Raw genomic sequence first — 16,517 nt, 5'->3', positions numbered from 1 at the left:
CCGGATCTTTGTATCACCTATGTTACCCTGCAGTACGGATGATTTCTAGCCACGGCCAATGGAATTCTCGAAACCATTGTACAGATTCCGAGACCTTGCTGCGGGAGACCGAACCGGAATGTGGCAAGTAGATCCACCCTGACTAGGGCTATGTATGGGGGTGGGATAGGGCATTTACAGTACGTCCGAGCCAACCTCATGCCTTGCATGAAACCACAAGGTGAATTCTAGAACACAATAAAGAAGAACGCGGGGTCACTCCATGTGTTCAAAGCATACATCTAGCTTCATTCGACTGTCAGTGGTTGGAAGATCTATTATGAGAGAGCAGACAACTTAAGCCAAGCAAAAAAGATAGATTGAAGTCGTTAAAGAATTAAATATTAACACTTGAAATATTAACACCTGCATGAGCAAAACAACCTCTGAGCCCCAAGGAAAATCAAGTCACCGTGTATCCAAAATAGCCGAAACCAATTAAGGTCTATGTTTAAACCGGTTGAAAGGTTCAGTATACATACGTTTAAGGATGTATCCTATTCCCCTTGAAATGCCCAAATCGAGATTTGGAAAACCGAAAAAAGGGAAACCAAAATTGGATCTGAGCTACCTCTTAAACAGTGCTATCGTTGGCAGAAAGCCGACGCTCGGGATCTGAGCTTGCGGGCGCGACATGCTCGATACGCTTCTTCGCAGTGAAAAGACCCGCCACACCACGTTCCTGATTCTTGCCCAACCAAGGCTTCCGCGCCTCTGCCATGGCCCTTTGACCGAGGTAGTAAATCAGCTGACCAACAATGATCAGGACAAAAGCGATAGGGTACATCCAGTGGATGCTATAGTGGAAGACCTTGACGCCAATGCAGACACCCCAGAAGTTCATGGTGAGCATGGAGACGTTGAAAAAGGCCGCAGAAGACAGACGGAAAAGCAGCGGAGCCAGACAGTAGAACAGAGTCAGACACAAGGTGAAACCGACGAGGTAGCCGCCGACCTTGCCGTCCCAGGTAGCAGTGTGGTAATTGCCGCGGTCGAAGATGGCGGACTGGACGCCATCGATGATACAGGCGTAGAACGAAAGTTGGCCCAGAACCTCGTAGACGGGCCGCTTGCTAACGAAGTATTCCTCGGCGGTGTTGGTTAGACCGTAAAAGGATGCGCCGAGTAGAGCGAAGAGGTCACCCTTTAGCTGGTGGCCGCTGGAGATGTCTCCGCCGTTTGTACCGGTGATGTGGTCGGAGGCAATCAGTACACCCATTCCACCGATACAGATGACAATACCGGCGATTTGAGAGATGTGGTAGCGCACTCGCAGGAAGAGGAATGAAATGACGACCACGACGACGATTGCCCAGAAGTTGATCAGTTGCGCGCTCAGCATGGTGGTGTATTGGTATGCCAGCACGATAAAGTAATTTCCTTGTACGTCGCAGAAAGCAAGAATGATGTCTGATGGGAGAAGGGTTAGTTGGTCAGTCCCCGCGGGTGATTTGGTATGATAGAGTGGAGAGTGGAGAGGACGTACATTTCCAGCCGTCACGCCAGCACAATTGGAACCAGCCCTTAAGGCCGTAACGGTACATCGTGTAAGGAGTGAAGATAGCAGTGAGCAGCAAATAGTTCAGAAGCGTCTGGAAAGTGGGGATGGCCCAGCCCTCCTCGCCGAGAAGCGTGGTGAAGGTGCTAGTAGAAGTATTGGCAATTGCGAGGAGTTGTCTATATTACAAATGGTCAGATCATTTACATTTGTATATTTTGGGGAGGAGTTGCATGGATTGGCGCCGCGGCGGGCACCAATGCAGGAAAGTAGGTAAGTGGGGGACTTACCCTAGAGCCAAGATAATGTAGAACTCCTTGGTCTTGAAGAAAGCCCAGAAACCCTGCTTCTCATTTTCGATCTGGTCTGCCGGGTCCACAGAGGAGGCATCCTCCGCAGTTGGGTTCTTCATGATCGCCACCGAGGGATCTTTGGGCAGCGAAGACTGCGAGATGATCTCCGTGGCCTCGGTAGTCGCGGCCTGCACGGTGACCTGATCTTTGGTGTCGGAGTTGGACATGATGCTGGGTGGAAGCAAAAGCGGGGGTTTTTTGGGGAAAGATTCCGATGTATATGCGCGCAGCGCAGATCAGGCCGCTTGCGGTGGAGATAGATGGAGGATTGGAGAGGGAGCTTTCTAACCGAATGGACGAGCGCAAAACTCCCAGAAGTCGCTCGTGATCGGATGAGGGGTGAATAGAGGGGAGGAGAGAGAGAGAGAGAGAGAGAAAAGAAGGAAAGAAAAAGCACGAAGGCGCTGCGGTCTGGAACCTTTCCCGATCGGGTAGCAGAATCTGCCATGCTAATTTAGTGTGGTGTAGTAGCGCAGAGTGTACGGAGTAGAGTGGAGGTACTGGACCAAGTCAACCTGAATTATCAGGTGTTTTCAGGTGTCCATGGTATTCTTCGAAGGCAAATCGAAGGTTCGGCGGAAGGTTATTTAGGGGGATCAGGCATTCCCGGAGGTACTGCGGGTACTTGCGCGTATGCCAAATGTGAGGTACTTGGATGTACATCCGGGTACTAGTGAACTAGTAGTAGCCCTGGTAGTACCTCGGTACTTCCAGTAGGTACAAAGTCTGTACCTGCCACGCTTAAGGTACACCATCTATCATAGTTATTAGGCACCATTAGGGTTTTAGGGTCTTGGTAAATAGAGATAATATGGAGCTATCTGGAGTAATTATAATTAATAATTAATTAATCAGCTGAATCTACTACCAGTATTTACTGCTGTACTAATGTATACTATGCCATGGTGTATACTAAATGTATATGGAATACTCCTATCTCCCCCGGTGGAGCCTCCCCCTTCGGATCCTCCAAGATTGACCTTCCCTTCCGTCATCCCCTCCGCAGACTCTTCCATCACATCTTCAACCTCCGGCCTCCCCCCCCCCCACCACCACCCATCGCCCATTCTGGAGAGGCCCCGGTCTTTTGTGCCCGGATCATGGCCATGGAGCTTCAGCCACCCGACGGTCGCAAACGTGTCAAGGTCTATGAACTGAGGGATAATGACTGGTTTGACCGCGGCACTGGTTTCTGCACCGGCCAGGTCCTCGATGTAAGACCTCACCTCCCCGGTCCTTCACTGCGTTCTCGAGCCCGGCAATGCCTCTCTGCCTTTTCTCCGCGACTTTTCCTCTGATCTTCGCCTCATCTCCGTGTCCCTGCACCTTCGCGCCCGCCGTTGTCGCGCGACTTCTCTCCCCCTCGGGCGCATGAGATCATCGCATTATCGCACCACCCATCCTCTCCCTCCCCCCTGCACCACTCACTCGCTTCCCGACCCAAACTGACCCCATGCGCGCTCCGATTGTAGGAAATCCCCCGAATATTCGTCGAATCCGAAGATGAACCCAATCGTGTCTTGTTGGAAACCAAGATCCTCAAGGACGATGGCTATCAAAAACAGCAAGGTTTCTGTCCCACTGCATCCGCCCAACTCGTATCACCGATGATGAAGTATGTTTTGACTGACTTGTATCACGCGATCAGAGACCTTGATTGTCTGGACGGAACAGAACGGTACGGATATGGCGCTGAGTTTCCAAGAGGCCGAAGGATGCGCGGTGATCTGGTAAGGCGCTTCCAACGCTTCTCCGCGGTGTGCGTGGCGCGCCCACATCGAGACATGAACTGACCACCATTGGAATCGCAGGGATTTCGTGCATACCGTTCAGCAACAGCTTCTTAGTTTAGCAACTGCCGGTAAGAGTATTGTCCGAAGATGGATCACGCGACGTGTCTAACTGGAAGGTGATCCACCTGTGATAGATGATGCACTCTCCGATGACCTCGAAAGCTACCAATCGATCATATTACCAGCCCCGGAATTGGGCAACCTCCCCGAAATCGAGCAGATTGTACGAGCCGCCAGTATGACACAACCCGGTCGCGACGCGCTATCCAAGTTCATCATCCGTGATGAGTACATTGGCAAGCTAGTCCCCTTGGTCACCATGGCCGAAGATCTCGAAAGCTTGATCGACCTACACCGACTATGCAATATTATGAAATCCCTTATCCTCTTGAACGATAACACCATTATTGAGACCGTGGTTGCCGACCAAATCATCTTGGGAGTTGTCGGAGCTCTGGAATGTATGTGGCTCGCTCTCGTCAACTAGCTGTGAAAAAACCGCAAAGCTAAATTCATACCCACAGATGATCCCGAATTCCCAGCGCTCAAAGCAAATCATCGGCAGTATCTAGCGGACCAGTCGCGTTACAAGGAAGTCGTTCCCATCAGAGACCCGTTGATCCGCAGGAAGATCCGAAGTACCTGGCGTTTACAATACCTTAAGGACGTGGTTCTCGCCCGGATTTTGGACGATCCGACATTCTCAGTCCTGAACTCTTTGATTTTCTTCAACCAAATGGAAATCGTCAATCACATTCAAGCGAACGCTCCTTTCCTCCGAGAACTCTTTTCCGTCTTCGATCCCAGAAATGCCGACGCCAAGCGTAAGGATGATGCTGTGCAGTTCCTCCACCAATGCGCTGCCATTGCGAAGAATCTGCAAGCTCCCTCGCGTGCCCAGCTATTTGCCAACTTTATCAGTCACGGCCTCTTCGCTGTTATCGCGTTTGCTGTGAAGCACCCAAACCCAGCTATGCGCACGACTGGAATCGACATATTGGTGGCGCTACTAGATCATGATCCGGTGATGATGCGCGGATACATGTTGAAAGCTGTCAACGAGAAGAAGACCCCCCCTTACCGATACCCTGATAGACCTGCTGCATGCCGAGACCGATCTCGGTGTCAAAAACCAACTAGCTGATGCCATTAAAATCCTGCTTGACCCCCAGATACCCCTGCAGGACCCTCTTGGTCGGGCTGGTCCCGATTACTTCAAACTTCGTTCTTCCAATCTTCTCTCCGACGCATTTGTTCAACAACACTTCGACGAGTCTTCAAAACGTATTTTCCAGCCTCTTAAACAGCTTGCTGACCGCGAATCTCGTGAGATCTCCTGCATTCATTTCCCTGCACGATTAAGCTTGACACTAACCTATATCCAGTTGATGATTTGACGTTCCAAGAAGTTACGCTATACGCGCACCTTGTCGATATTCTCACTTTCTTTGTTCGCCAACATCTTTTCCGGACGCGGAATTCCATTCAAAGCGAATCCCTCGCTCCTCGAGTCGCTCAGCTTCTCACAGCTCCTCAAAAACACCTGAAGCTAGGTAAGATCTGGTTGATAAATAAAGTGTGGCCCCGTAGAAATCAGGCTAACCTTAATGGCAGTTGCTCTTAAATTCTTCCGTACCTTGATCAGCCTCCAAGACACCTTCTACCAAGCCTTAATGACACGCAATAATACTTTTGGCTTGATTCTGGACATTGTTCTGGAGACCATGCCGCGCGACAATTTGCTCAACTCTGCTTGTCTTGAGCTATTTGAATTCATCAAACGGGAAAATATCAAACCATTCATACTACATGTGGTGGAGAAGTACCGTGAGAAGCTCGAGCAAATTACCTATGTGGACACATTCCAAAGCTTGTGCATGCGCTTTGAACAGCTCCAAGGCTACGAGGCCGAAGCTGATTCCACCTTGTTCAGCCAAGAAGAAGGAAGTTCAGCGCGCAGAATTCCCTTGGATGGCCAACGCTGGCAAGGCGTTAAGGGGTTGGATGCTGACGAGGAACGATACTTTGAGGCTGGTGATGATGACGATGAAGATGAATGGACTACTCAAGATGATCGCGGCTCTCTAGCGGTTGGAATACCAAACGGATCAAGCCCCCTCATGGTCAAGCCATTGGTGGATTACCCTGATGATGATGACGAGGATACAATGGACACCACCAAACCTGACGATGTCGCAAACCATACTCAGAGCGAGCCATTGAGTGTTGCTGATGTCGAGGAGGAAGCAGGCTCAACCCCTCTCTCGCCAGCCCAGACACCTCCGGCCCCTGAACGACTTGCGGAGAAACGTCGACGTGATGATGAAGACGAAGATGAACTGGTCAAGCTCGCGGCGGGACCAAAGCGTCGCAGCTCTACCAGCAGCAATTCTGGTGCCGGGATCCTCAACCGTAAGAAAAATCTGTCCATCGGGTCAATAGGCTCGGAGAAAAGCGTTAGCAACTTGAGTGGTATTGCCAGTGCAGCCCCCAAGAGGATTGCCATCAATTTAGGCCCGGCCAAAACGGCCACTACCGAAGCCGACAAATCGTGCACGGAAGTGTCGACCGATGGCAATGAGAAAGAGAACAGAGACGACAATCAAGGCGATGAAGACGGTTAATTCTTTCCATTACAATTCTGCGCAGTGGCGCATTGAGTTGATTTTCGCACGTTCAGCAGCGTTTCTTCCTATCTTGTTTTGATTCAAGCTCGATACCAAACATAGCGCGGGGATTTCCAGCCTGTGCTTTTGAACCCCCTTCCACTCCCGCTGCCGTTAACATTGCTATTTTGCTGTCGTTCTCTGGCGGTCACCATTCCATTTCCATTTCTCCTTTCGACCCGTATTGGGCTTTTCTTGCGCCCCCTCTTTTTGCTCCCTCGACTCTTCTCATCTTTTGAGCGTGAAGTTCTCATTGCTTTTTTCTCTCTCAAACCCGCGGTCTCTGATGGTGAGAATTGCTGGGACGAATGATGTACATTGCGCTTTGCTGGCGTCCGGGCAATGCATTGGAATTGGCTTCGTGCCTTTTCTTCTCTCTGTTTTTATCTTTTTTTTATTTCTCTGGGGTTAGAAACCTGGTGGTTCCAGGAGGAGGCTTTGGGTATGGGAATGGAGTTGGGACCAATTGCAATCTATCTTGCATCTCACGATTCTGCTTGTAATTGGGTCGTAGTAGGTCAAAGGGCACACCCTGTACTTCACAGGTCTTATATCGTATTTGTACGCAGTAGCCCAGACCAAGATCCGGATAAAGACCAACCGGCTAATATCCGAGCATGAACATTGGAAACTACCCCACTGGTTCAAAGGAATGTCAATGTTAAGATCCGTCGGCATGTTCGCCGTTGTAGATCGTGGTTGGACCTTGCGTCCGGTAGGACCATCAAATCAAACTCGGCTCACATGGGATCCACTCGGCTCCGCAACCTCACCTTCTCCAACTACACCTCGGCGTAGCCGGTTTTTTGCATATTAGAATAGGTATGGGCATTCAATTGACGGTTAACTCAGACTGGCCTGTCGTGGGACTTGCTAATATCTGATTGCAGAACATACAACCCCCTTCGTCGTGTTTCAACCTTGATAATAGACGACAACGACGAGGTCGCCAGTCCTGGGAATCCCAATTAATAGCAGAATCCTCTATTGCGATGGAGTCCCGGATTACCAAAAATGTTTTCTGCACATATACAGGGGAAGAAAGTGAAGTCGATACAACTATCTTTTTCATTTCAGGGAACCCCGGCTTGATCAGCTACTACCACCCCTTCCTGTCTTTGCTGGCGAAGCACCTAGTAGCAGACCAGGGCAAAGAAGTAGAGAAAGAGAGCTCTTCCCCAAATCAGGATCAGAAACTTCGTTTCTGATCTACGGGTGCAGTCTTGGCGGGTTTGAAGTGACCGAACAGAGTCAGAACTATCGTTCATCCGAACAATCTTCCTCTTCCTCGTCTTCCAATGGCAATGGCCGCCAGGACAAAAGTAAGAGTGGTGGGACAAGTCGCAAGCTCTACAGCCTGGAAGAACAGATCGGTTTTGTTCAGGGGAAGTTAAACGAGTTGATGCGAAATATTTCCTCCCGGAAAAAGCAGAAGGTTATCTTGATCGGACATTCTGTCGGGACGTACATGGCCATGGAAATTCTGAGACGACACCGCGAAACTATGACAGGATTTCAGTCTGATGGAGCAGACAATATCCCTGATTTCGACATTATTGGCGGTATTATGCTGTTTCCGACGGTGATGGATATCTCTGCTTCTCCTTCGGGACAAAAATTGACGGTATGGATTCCATCATGTTCAACACACACACACACACACAGAGAGAGAGAGAGAGAGAGAGAGAGAGAGAGAGAGAGAGAACACGGAAGGCAAAGTACTTGGTTTCACTAAATAGCAGCTAATTAATCGACTTAACAGACCCTTCTCTCGATCATCCCACAGTTTGCTCTGGTTGTGAGTTTCTTCGCTCGACTCCTCACCTTCATTCTCCCCGACTCGATCTTGAAAAGTGCCATTCGGACTGTGATGAAAAACCCACCACCACATGCTCTCGAAACGACATTTACTTTCTTAAAGAGTCCAGGTGGCGTACGACAGGCTCTGTAAGTCTCTTTGTTCCCAAGCTACAGCTTTCTTGCAAAATTGACCAAACCGATCATCTTAGACACATGGCTGCCGACGAGATGTCCTCTATCACGACTGATAAATGGACGGATGATGTTTGGGGTGTTTCTTCCACTCGTGACCCTGTCGCTAAGCTATTCTTCTACTTTGGACGGAATGACCATTGGGTTGCGGAGAAGACTCGAGATGAGATTATTGCATTAAAGGGGTGTAAGGATGGGCTTGGACCGAAGATGTTCGTTTGTGAAGAGGGGTTGCCGCATGCCTTTTGTTTGAGTAAGTTTCGCCTTGGTGTTGTTGCCATCATCTAGTAGCACTTGGTGGAATCTTGCAGATACTAACTTCACACAGAGCATAACGAGATCATGGCTCGGAAAGTTACTGGGATGATTAAAGATATTTCATCAAGTTAGACTACAGTGGCGCTGCAAAGGTTTCTCACCCCTTATTGATCGCCCTGGTCTCTGTCTTCTTAAGGGGTATTAGTACCTACCCTACTCCTAGTTACTTATAGAGTACGTATTCTAGTCTCAGGTTTCAGCTAATACAAAAAAAACTCACTCGTCCTCCCAGGATTGCGTAGAGTTGATAGCATTAGATCGAAAACTCGGCAGAAGAGACGGAATGTCATTTCGTGCAGCTAGCTACTTGGCTAACTACAACAACAGTGGGGTATCTCAAACGTACGTTGGCGCCGCGTTAATTATGAGGAAGTGGTTATATCGATGCGTCGTAAAGAATAATTCAGACAATCCCTGCGCCTTGGTGTTGAAATGCTGTGTAATACCGCGCCAATTCAAATTCAAATTTGAATCCAAAGGAAAAGCCATAACACCAACACCTTGAACCTTCTAGTATCCCTGTCCACTGATTACCCCTGGTACGCTAGACCCGCTCGGCGGAACAGATCTCCAAGTACATCGCCCTGAGGCTGCGGCGGTGGGTGGGATGGCTGTTGCTGCGGATAATGCTGCTGCGGATACTGGCCCGGCTGCGGATAATGCTGCGGCGGCGGCACCATACCCGGCTGCTGCTGCTGCTGCTGTTGCTGATGCATTTGCATCTGCATCTGGATTTCTGCCGGGCTCATATGATGCGCCCGCACACTCCACTCATCATCCTGCGCCCGCTGCTGCCCAAACAGATCCTTCAGCGATATTTGTCTGCCCATCGGCGCGCTAGCCTGAATTTCCTCTAGCGGGGGAGCCTGGGTTTCCGCCGCCGCCGCGGCTACTTGGAGATCGTGTTGACGCATCGCCTCGAGCCGGTCCTGCGCGAGCTTCAGGCTGTTTCCGGCGTGTGCGGCGCATTCCCGGATTAATTGGGCGTTGATGGTGCGCGCTTCGGCGGTCGAGTTTGGAGGGGGCTCGGAGTAGATCCACAGGCCGTAGATTCGGACGTCGGTTGGGCTGTTGGACCCGTTTGCTGCTCGGTCGTGTTGGGGGTTCATTGGGTCGGCGATCCCATTCTCGCCTTGTTCGCCTACGCGGCCTTCGTCTGCTTTTAGAATCACGTACTCCTCTGTTATCTCGACGTTGTCGCTGTCTGTTAAGGGCAGGTCAAAGTTGTTAAGGCCTCGGCGGTTGAGTACGAAGGCTGTGTATCGCTCTTCGCCGAGTCGTCCTTGCGTTTGTTGGCAGACGAAGAGGCTTCCTTCCACGCCATTCTTCTCCCATTGTTTGGTTGTTGGGCTGAAGATGTAGACGACGACGTACGGTGCTAGGGAGATGATTGCGGTCACGGAGGGGTTATGGCGGCGGATTACGGAGAGATTGATTTCATCGTTGGAGCGAGAGGGTGCGGCTGCGGCTGTTACTGCAGCGGCGGCGGCAGCAGCAGCTTGAGCTTGCTGGTGTTGCATGTCGGAGAAGTAGGCGTCGGATTCATAGTCGGTCAGTTGAGGGTTAGGAAGTTGGATTTGATTATTGTGTTGGGGATGGCCGTGGGGGTTATTATTCCGTCGACCTTTGCGGGTGCTCATCTCGGGAGAGGATGGATGGCGGGGTGGAATGAGGTGGTGGAGGAGGGAGTTGGTGGGACTGGTAGGATTGGAGGTTGTGAAAGCCAAAAGGTGAGCGGAGTGCCGCATATCGTCATCGCATTGGGAGCTCTGCTATGCTCTCCGCCTTCTGCCTCCATAGCCGCAATCGACCCAGCTAGGGTCACTTAATCCTAGGTACTTAGTAGTATAACTTGAATGTTTATAGAGTCTCCAACACCGGTGATCTACACTGATATACTAGTACTATTACTATTGCTGGGCCGATTGCGGATATGGAGCGCCATACCTTATATCTTCCATTACTTACGATCGCCAATGTTTATAATGCTAGTACTAGTATCATCTACCAAAGAGTGAACCCTCTGGACAAATATAGAAAATTTACACTAGATGTAACCGAAAGAATGAAGGTATGTATACATATGACCCGCCAGGTAGTGCGCGATTGACTCAGTGCGGAGTATGCAAGGTGCTAGGAATAAAGAAATTGAATCAAGTATGTAAACACCAATCCCAATTAATAATAGCCCGAAAAGATCTGATCTCAACAACAAGAGGTAAACGAATGAAGACCTGCATATTTCTCACAGGGCCTGCCTAGTGAATTGCCCCCTTACCACTCGCTATATGCTGTGCTAGCGGTGACACAATCGGGGTACGAGGTGGAGGTGACTTCGACCGAAACCTAGACCCATTACCAGCCTGCAGACCTTTACTCTTTCCGCTCCGGGACCGCGACTTGGAAATGGGCGCAGGACGCCCAATCATACGGCGAGCAGCCGTGGCACAGCAGGAGGCAGCGCGACCGGGGAGATTGAGGATAGACATGGCTAGTTGAGCAGGGACGACGATGCAGGCACAGACCCAGTCGACCAGAATGAATGCATAGCTTGTTTTGCGCGCTGCGCTAGATCGCTGGGCTGCCGCTGCTAAAGCGAGGGCGTCGCGGGTGCTTGCTTCGAGTTGCTGGAAGCGGGTGTCTGTGTTTGAGGCGGAGAGAGCAGTGCGTTTCTCGTAGCGACGGACGGCGCGATTTAGCGCTTCTATATCGGGTTGTATTGCTCGGCGGCTTTCGACTACCGCTTGTGTAAGAAGAGACGGAGCATCGCTTAATTCTGCATATTCTGATTTAGATTGACCGTGGGTATGGGATGAGGAGAGGCGTGCGGCCGCGGCCTCGGCGACATGCGCTTCGAGCTCTTCAAGACGTTTCGAGAGATCTTGGACCTTTTCGTGGTCGATTGCGTCTTCGACCGAGGTCGATGCTACGATGCGCTGTAGATGGAGGGTACGGGCTTGCATAAGCTTAAGAAGATGAGAGAATGGGCGCACTTCCGAAGCCAGTAGAAAGATGGTGAGGTTGTAGTTCGAGACGAGGCCCTCTGAAGGTCTTGAAAGACTGGATCGGATAGCGTGAAGGAGCCAGGTGCCAACAACTGGGAATATGAAACATGCTGCTAGGGCGGCTAGTTCATGTATCTGGAGTTCCTTTGTGGCCTCTGCCTGGGCCGATGAGCGGTGATGGTGATGGTGATGTTTTGGAAGCTGCGTATCGCCCGGAGAATCAACTCGTTCATCATCTTCCTCGTCTTCTTCCTTCAAATCCGCCTCGAGTGGAGACTCTGATACTGTATTCAATGCAGCCTGCTCTCTCTGGAGAGTCTGGGCTGAGCGATACCAGTCCCTAGTGCTGACGTCAGTGTCTTTATACCAGTGGGATACCGTATAGGTTTGGTATAGATGGTAATCACTATCTATACCCATACTACCCTATAGTTCAATGCTGATATGCAGGAAGAGAACGTACCAAGGTAGCCGAACGGACCAGTTCAGGAAGATCGCGGCTAAGATCAATAGCGTCACGTCGGTCACGAATGCGCTTCCATCTTGAAAGAAAACGCCAGCGATAGCTGGCAGCAGGGCCAGACCGAGTGGCGTGGAGTGCCAATGCGACTCCTCCGTAGCGACGGGTTCTTTGCCTTTGGCGACACGGGGTAAAAACAGATCATCGGTCGAAGATCGGATAGAGTTGCGGGCCTCTGAGATGGAATCGGATAGAGTTGAGTTACGACGTTGGGGCCAGTCGGGGATGGGCGTTCCCTCGACGAAGGTGGCTGCACGCGCTGGGACACGGCGGCGCATCAAAGCCGGGCGGGAAGTAGAGGGTGAAGGGGGATCAGCCATGATTCAGCATGTACGAGTACGAAGTACCTTTATCATAGAGGTAGTATAAGCGAAACCAAGCCAAAGGCGAGACCAGTCCGGGGGGGAGGAGTGGGAAAGAGTTCACCGCGAGGAGTGGAGGGGTTCGTTGCGCAGCCGAGGTCGACCTGCATTACAGCTGCAACTGCAACTGCGCGGGTGCTGCCTGAATGGCTGCCACCTTCCATCACTTCTTCTTGCTCTTCCTCTTACCATCTGTCTATCTGTCCTCGACACATTCACCGCAGCTCGTATTAGCTTACAACATGGAGAAAGTAAACAGAAATAGTACCTCTCTCGATCATCGCCCTCCGATCCAAGTCAGCTCCACCATCATGCCGCTAGTTGCCCTTTCCAGGGCTCAATAAGCTTATTGAGCCCCCAACTAGACATGGCTTCCACAACCCCTTCCAGACCTCAATAACCCTGACTTTCTTTGACGATTCGATTCCTCTCTGATCATTACCTCTATTGCGTCTACTTCAATGGCTAGGTTCCTCCTCCTTGTACCATGGGTCTGCTTCACCATGCTCTCCCGACGAGACACACTACGCCTTCCTATGGACGGTCGATGGAATCCCGTCCCATCGGTGCGATGATGTCTTGATATAGGCTGCTTCAACACGACATCTGTGAATCATCCTACTCTCCTGTCTCTGATGATCCAAAACGAGATCGTTCCATTAACCAGCGGCCTGATATAGGGCCGGTGTTGTGCTCTTCTTCTTCTTTCCCTTCTTCTTCCTGGATCAATTCTCTTCTCCAAGCTCTTGTTCGATATTGAAGGCTGCTGTTCTTTTCCACCAAGACTCTCCAATCTGCGGTCTGGGATCATGGCTTCCGCCATCATGACCACCGAATTTCCTCGGTACCCTCAAGCCGTGCTCTTGCCGGTACTATCTTTCCTCTCAATTGCAGTGACGATCACTCCACTGGCTCTCCATGCAAAGAATCGCAATATCTCGATGACGAGCCTGGTCTCCTGGTACATACTGTTGAATATTGTCAACATCATCAATTCCTTGGTCTGGCCGAACGATGACCTTGAGTCAGCATGGGATGGTACCGGTCTGTGTGATATCGAGGTCAAAATTATGGTAGGAGGTTACTTCGCCGTTCCAGGAGCTCTAGTTGGTATCTTCCGAGGCCTGGCCATCGTGCTAGACACCAGCCGCGCTACCATGGTCCCAAGCAGGAAGCAGCGCTGGCGTAACCGAATCATGGATTTTGTTTTCTGCTGTCTGCTTCCCGCGATTTCGATGGCTCTTCATATTGTATGGCAAAAGGATCGCTATCTACTCTACGCCATCTCGGGCTGCGTGGTTGATCTGGATGAGAGCTGGGTCAGCTTTGCGCTGTGCTTTGTCTGGCCGCCCGTGATTTGTTTCATTGCAGCTTTCTACTGCTGTTCGTCATCTTTCGACCATTTGCATATTTGACATTCTAGCTGACTGGACCGCAGTTCTCGTACTTATCCGCCTTCATCGATACCGAAGCGATTTTGGGATGATTCTACGCTCGTCACAAAGCAACCTGAACAAGTCCCGATTCCTGCGTCTCTTGTTCCTAGGACTCACTCTTCTCATCTGCATCCTTCCGGTGGAGCTCTACACTTTCTACTACAGCCTCAAGTACTCACTGCCTTGGCATCCATATTCGTGGAGCCAAATCCACGGCCCCTCGTGGTTCACTATCATCAAAGTCCCAACCCAGGGCCAAGTATATGTTGATCGATGGTCCCCGATCGCCGCGGGGTTTGTGATCTTTGGATTTTTCGGCTTTGGTCGCGATGCCACCAAGATTTACCGCTCGATTCTTTGGTGTCTCGGTTTCGGCTGCTGTTTTCCCGGCGTGGTTCGCCCTCTCGACACTCAAAACAGCGATACTCCTGCAGGCGTCTCAAACTCGTCCACTCTCATTGGCACTATTCGTGAGCGAACTAAGCTACTGTTCTGGAAGACAAAACCTGCTGTTTGGTATGTCAATCTCCCACCATTACCCACATAGCCCGATTCCATCGATGGCTAATGGTTTTGCAGTAGTGATGTAAGCACTTCCCAGCAGTCACAGACAAATACAATCGGCAGCACACTCGGCAGCACACTCGGCAGCATCGACAAATCTCGATACACATCCCATCGTGCCCGCAATGAGAGCCAAACCCGCTCCTGGTTCCGCCGCTGGCTACCGTTCAATCGCCGCATGGTCTTAAATCGCCGCAACGATGAAACCCTCCTCGATGATCTGCCCGTAGCAGGAAATACGATCTACACCAATGCTTGGGCAGGAATCGGTCAAAGCCGCTCTAGCGATGATATCACACCCAGCCCATCTCTGCAAAAGAAAGAGTTCATTCATGTCAAACAAGTGATCCACCAGCAGAGCGAACTCCATGTTTAGGGATGTCTTGCATCAACACGGGGGAAGCTTTGTGCTAGGTTTTAGATTATCTATCTTCCTGTATCTCCGTGAATAGCGCCGCGGTATTTTGTTCGTTTAATCATATGTTTTGAAGGAGGATCGGCAATTATCATATCAGGCTATCATCAATTATCATTCATGTCAATATTTATACCCACCAGCTCGAAGAATAGAACCTTGGAAGGACTCTACTATGACAAAATTTACATAACTACTGCATGTCTGGAAGCAAAATTATTCCAAGACATCTCGGTCATACGCAACAATCGTGATAGAATGGGGTGTATTTAGGGTATACTCATACATGACAAAGCAAATAAATCAGATAGATATCCAACAGTCCAACCACCCAGCGAACTCCACCCCAAAAAAAGATACAATCAGATCAGAGTCCACCAAGTGTGTTGTTGCAAGTTAAAATCCATTGGAAAGTTTAGTGAGACTCCTCATCAGCGCTGGTGCCGCGCTTCAGGACATCTAGGTGGCCTATAGAATCAGGTCAGTTAGTGACAAATTCTCTTCTCTTCTTAATCGCATTCCTGGCAGTGGGTGTGTATAGGTAGGATGGTAGCGTGAATGGTATGGTATATAAGACGTACGCTGGACAAGGCTGAGGCTGGTCTGCTTGCGGCCCTCAGCATCCTCGTAGCTGCGCATGCTGGCATCACCCTCGAGGTAAACGAGGGTTCTGTAGAAATGAGAAAAAGTCATTAGCGCAGCTCTTGAGGCCATTGTATGATCATAGTATTGCATATTCTCCTTCGTCTTGGGAGGGGTCAAGCTGTGGATGGATGGGCTTGGACATGGACATGGGCATCAATCATACCCCTTCGGCAAGCTAAGGATGTAATCCCGCTGCGCGCCCTCAGGCAGGAAAGTCGCGACGCGGAACCAGCTGGTGTGTGGCTTGTCACGGCTTCCGGTTGATGTGCCGACGGAGTAGCGGATGATATCCTGGCCGGTGGAGGTTGCGGACAGCTCAGGCTCGGAGCCCAGACGACCGGTGATAATCATGCGGGCGACGGAGCGGGCTGCGGAGGAGCTGAAGGAGCGGGCGGCCATAGTTGGGGCGGAGGCCGCCAGGCGAAGGGAGGGGCGGATGGAAGCGAAGGTGTTCATTTTGAAGGTTTGGATTAAATGGAAAGGTGAAGGATTGGTCGTCTTTGGCGTTGGTACTTTGGGGTTGGCCTGTCGCAGTCAGGAGGCGCGGACGCGGTTGACGTCGCGCGGGCGCGTTTAGTCATGTGACTGCGGAGCTGAGTGGCAGGTATGACATTAGACATAGAATAGACACAGATATTGCCATTGGAATTGGAATTATGACTGCAGAAGGTTATTTGGATCAATTGACTAGTTCTATAGGTATGGACACTCTGACTGGTCGTTGCTCACACCAAGCATCAAGCGTATGCATGATTTGGACAGGGTTAGGCCCGAGATACGAGCTACTAACTACTCTACGATCCACCTCCAATTGGGAGTTGGAAATTAATGAAACGGAACAGCTTAGCTTAGCTGAGCCTGGTAGCTCTGACATCATGGATTGATTTATTACTTCGTGCATGGGTAGGAAT

At 50.5% G+C, this 16,517-nt stretch overlaps 7 protein-coding genes across 7 annotated transcripts; 3 read left to right on the top strand and 4 right to left on the bottom strand.

Moving 5' to 3' along the window:
- Window positions 1-613: 613 nt before the first annotated feature.
- N7481_005264 (DUF914 domain membrane protein) lies at window positions 614-2,057 on the bottom strand (the record flags this gene model as incomplete). Its single annotated transcript, XM_057264483.1, has 3 exons — window positions 614-1,449; window positions 1,526-1,716; window positions 1,828-2,057. 3 exons carry the CDS (start codon window positions 2,055-2,057, stop codon window positions 614-616), a joined length of 1,257 nt encoding a protein of 418 aa, XP_057122203.1.
- A 735-nt stretch (window positions 2,058-2,792) lies between these two features.
- Window positions 2,793-6,307, top strand: N7481_005263 (SMEK family protein; the record flags this gene model as incomplete). Its single annotated transcript, XM_057264482.1, has 8 exons — window positions 2,793-3,104; window positions 3,363-3,649; window positions 3,702-3,751; window positions 3,818-4,144; window positions 4,208-4,683; window positions 4,736-5,009; window positions 5,069-5,236; window positions 5,298-6,307. 8 exons carry the CDS (start codon window positions 2,793-2,795, stop codon window positions 6,305-6,307), a joined length of 2,904 nt encoding a protein of 967 aa, XP_057122202.1.
- A 1,034-nt stretch (window positions 6,308-7,341) lies between these two features.
- Window positions 7,342-8,593, top strand: N7481_005262 (bifunctional triacylglycerol lipase/ester hydrolase; the record flags this gene model as incomplete). Its single annotated transcript, XM_057264481.1, is given in 4 exon segments — window positions 7,342-7,506; window positions 7,521-7,973; window positions 8,112-8,296; window positions 8,359-8,593. Coding segments are annotated over 4 exon segments (1,038 nt in total), but the record flags the coding sequence as incomplete, so codon positions are not given.
- Window positions 8,594-9,189: 596 nt separating this feature from the next.
- Window positions 9,190-10,299, bottom strand: N7481_005261 (Dcp1 family protein; the record flags this gene model as incomplete). Its single annotated transcript, XM_057264480.1, has 1 exon — window positions 9,190-10,299. The coding sequence occupies one exon, from the start codon at window positions 10,297-10,299 to the stop codon at window positions 9,190-9,192; it is 1,110 nt and encodes a 369-aa protein (XP_057122200.1).
- A 618-nt stretch (window positions 10,300-10,917) lies between these two features.
- Window positions 10,918-12,504, bottom strand: N7481_005260 (uncharacterized protein; the record flags this gene model as incomplete). Its single annotated transcript, XM_057264479.1, has 2 exons — window positions 10,918-12,004; window positions 12,128-12,504. The coding sequence occupies 2 exons, from the start codon at window positions 12,502-12,504 to the stop codon at window positions 10,918-10,920; spliced, it is 1,464 nt and encodes a 487-aa protein (XP_057122199.1).
- Window positions 12,505-13,370: 866 nt separating this feature from the next.
- On the top strand, window positions 13,371-14,922 carry N7481_005259 (pheromone receptor; the record flags this gene model as incomplete). The annotated part of the gene is made up of 3 exons (XM_057264478.1): window positions 13,371-13,929; window positions 13,985-14,498; window positions 14,562-14,922. 3 exons carry the CDS (start codon window positions 13,371-13,373, stop codon window positions 14,920-14,922), a joined length of 1,434 nt encoding a protein of 477 aa, XP_057122198.1.
- A 454-nt stretch (window positions 14,923-15,376) lies between these two features.
- N7481_005258 (single-stranded DNA-binding protein) lies at window positions 15,377-16,062 on the bottom strand (the record flags this gene model as incomplete). The annotated part of the gene is made up of 3 exons (XM_057264477.1): window positions 15,377-15,429; window positions 15,543-15,631; window positions 15,770-16,062. The coding sequence occupies 3 exons, from the start codon at window positions 16,060-16,062 to the stop codon at window positions 15,377-15,379; spliced, it is 435 nt and encodes a 144-aa protein (XP_057122197.1).
- Window positions 16,063-16,517: the final 455 nt, after the last annotated feature.

The sequence above is a fragment of the Penicillium waksmanii genome, assembly GCF_028829765.1.
Source record: "Penicillium waksmanii strain IBT 27052 chromosome Unknown utg000005l:1.0-5232799.0:1.0-5237142.0, whole genome shotgun sequence".
Taxonomy (NCBI): domain Eukaryota; kingdom Fungi; phylum Ascomycota; class Eurotiomycetes; order Eurotiales; family Aspergillaceae; genus Penicillium; species Penicillium waksmanii.
The sequence above is the reverse complement of the archived record's forward strand: the minus strand, read 5'-3'. Positions and strand labels throughout refer to the sequence as shown.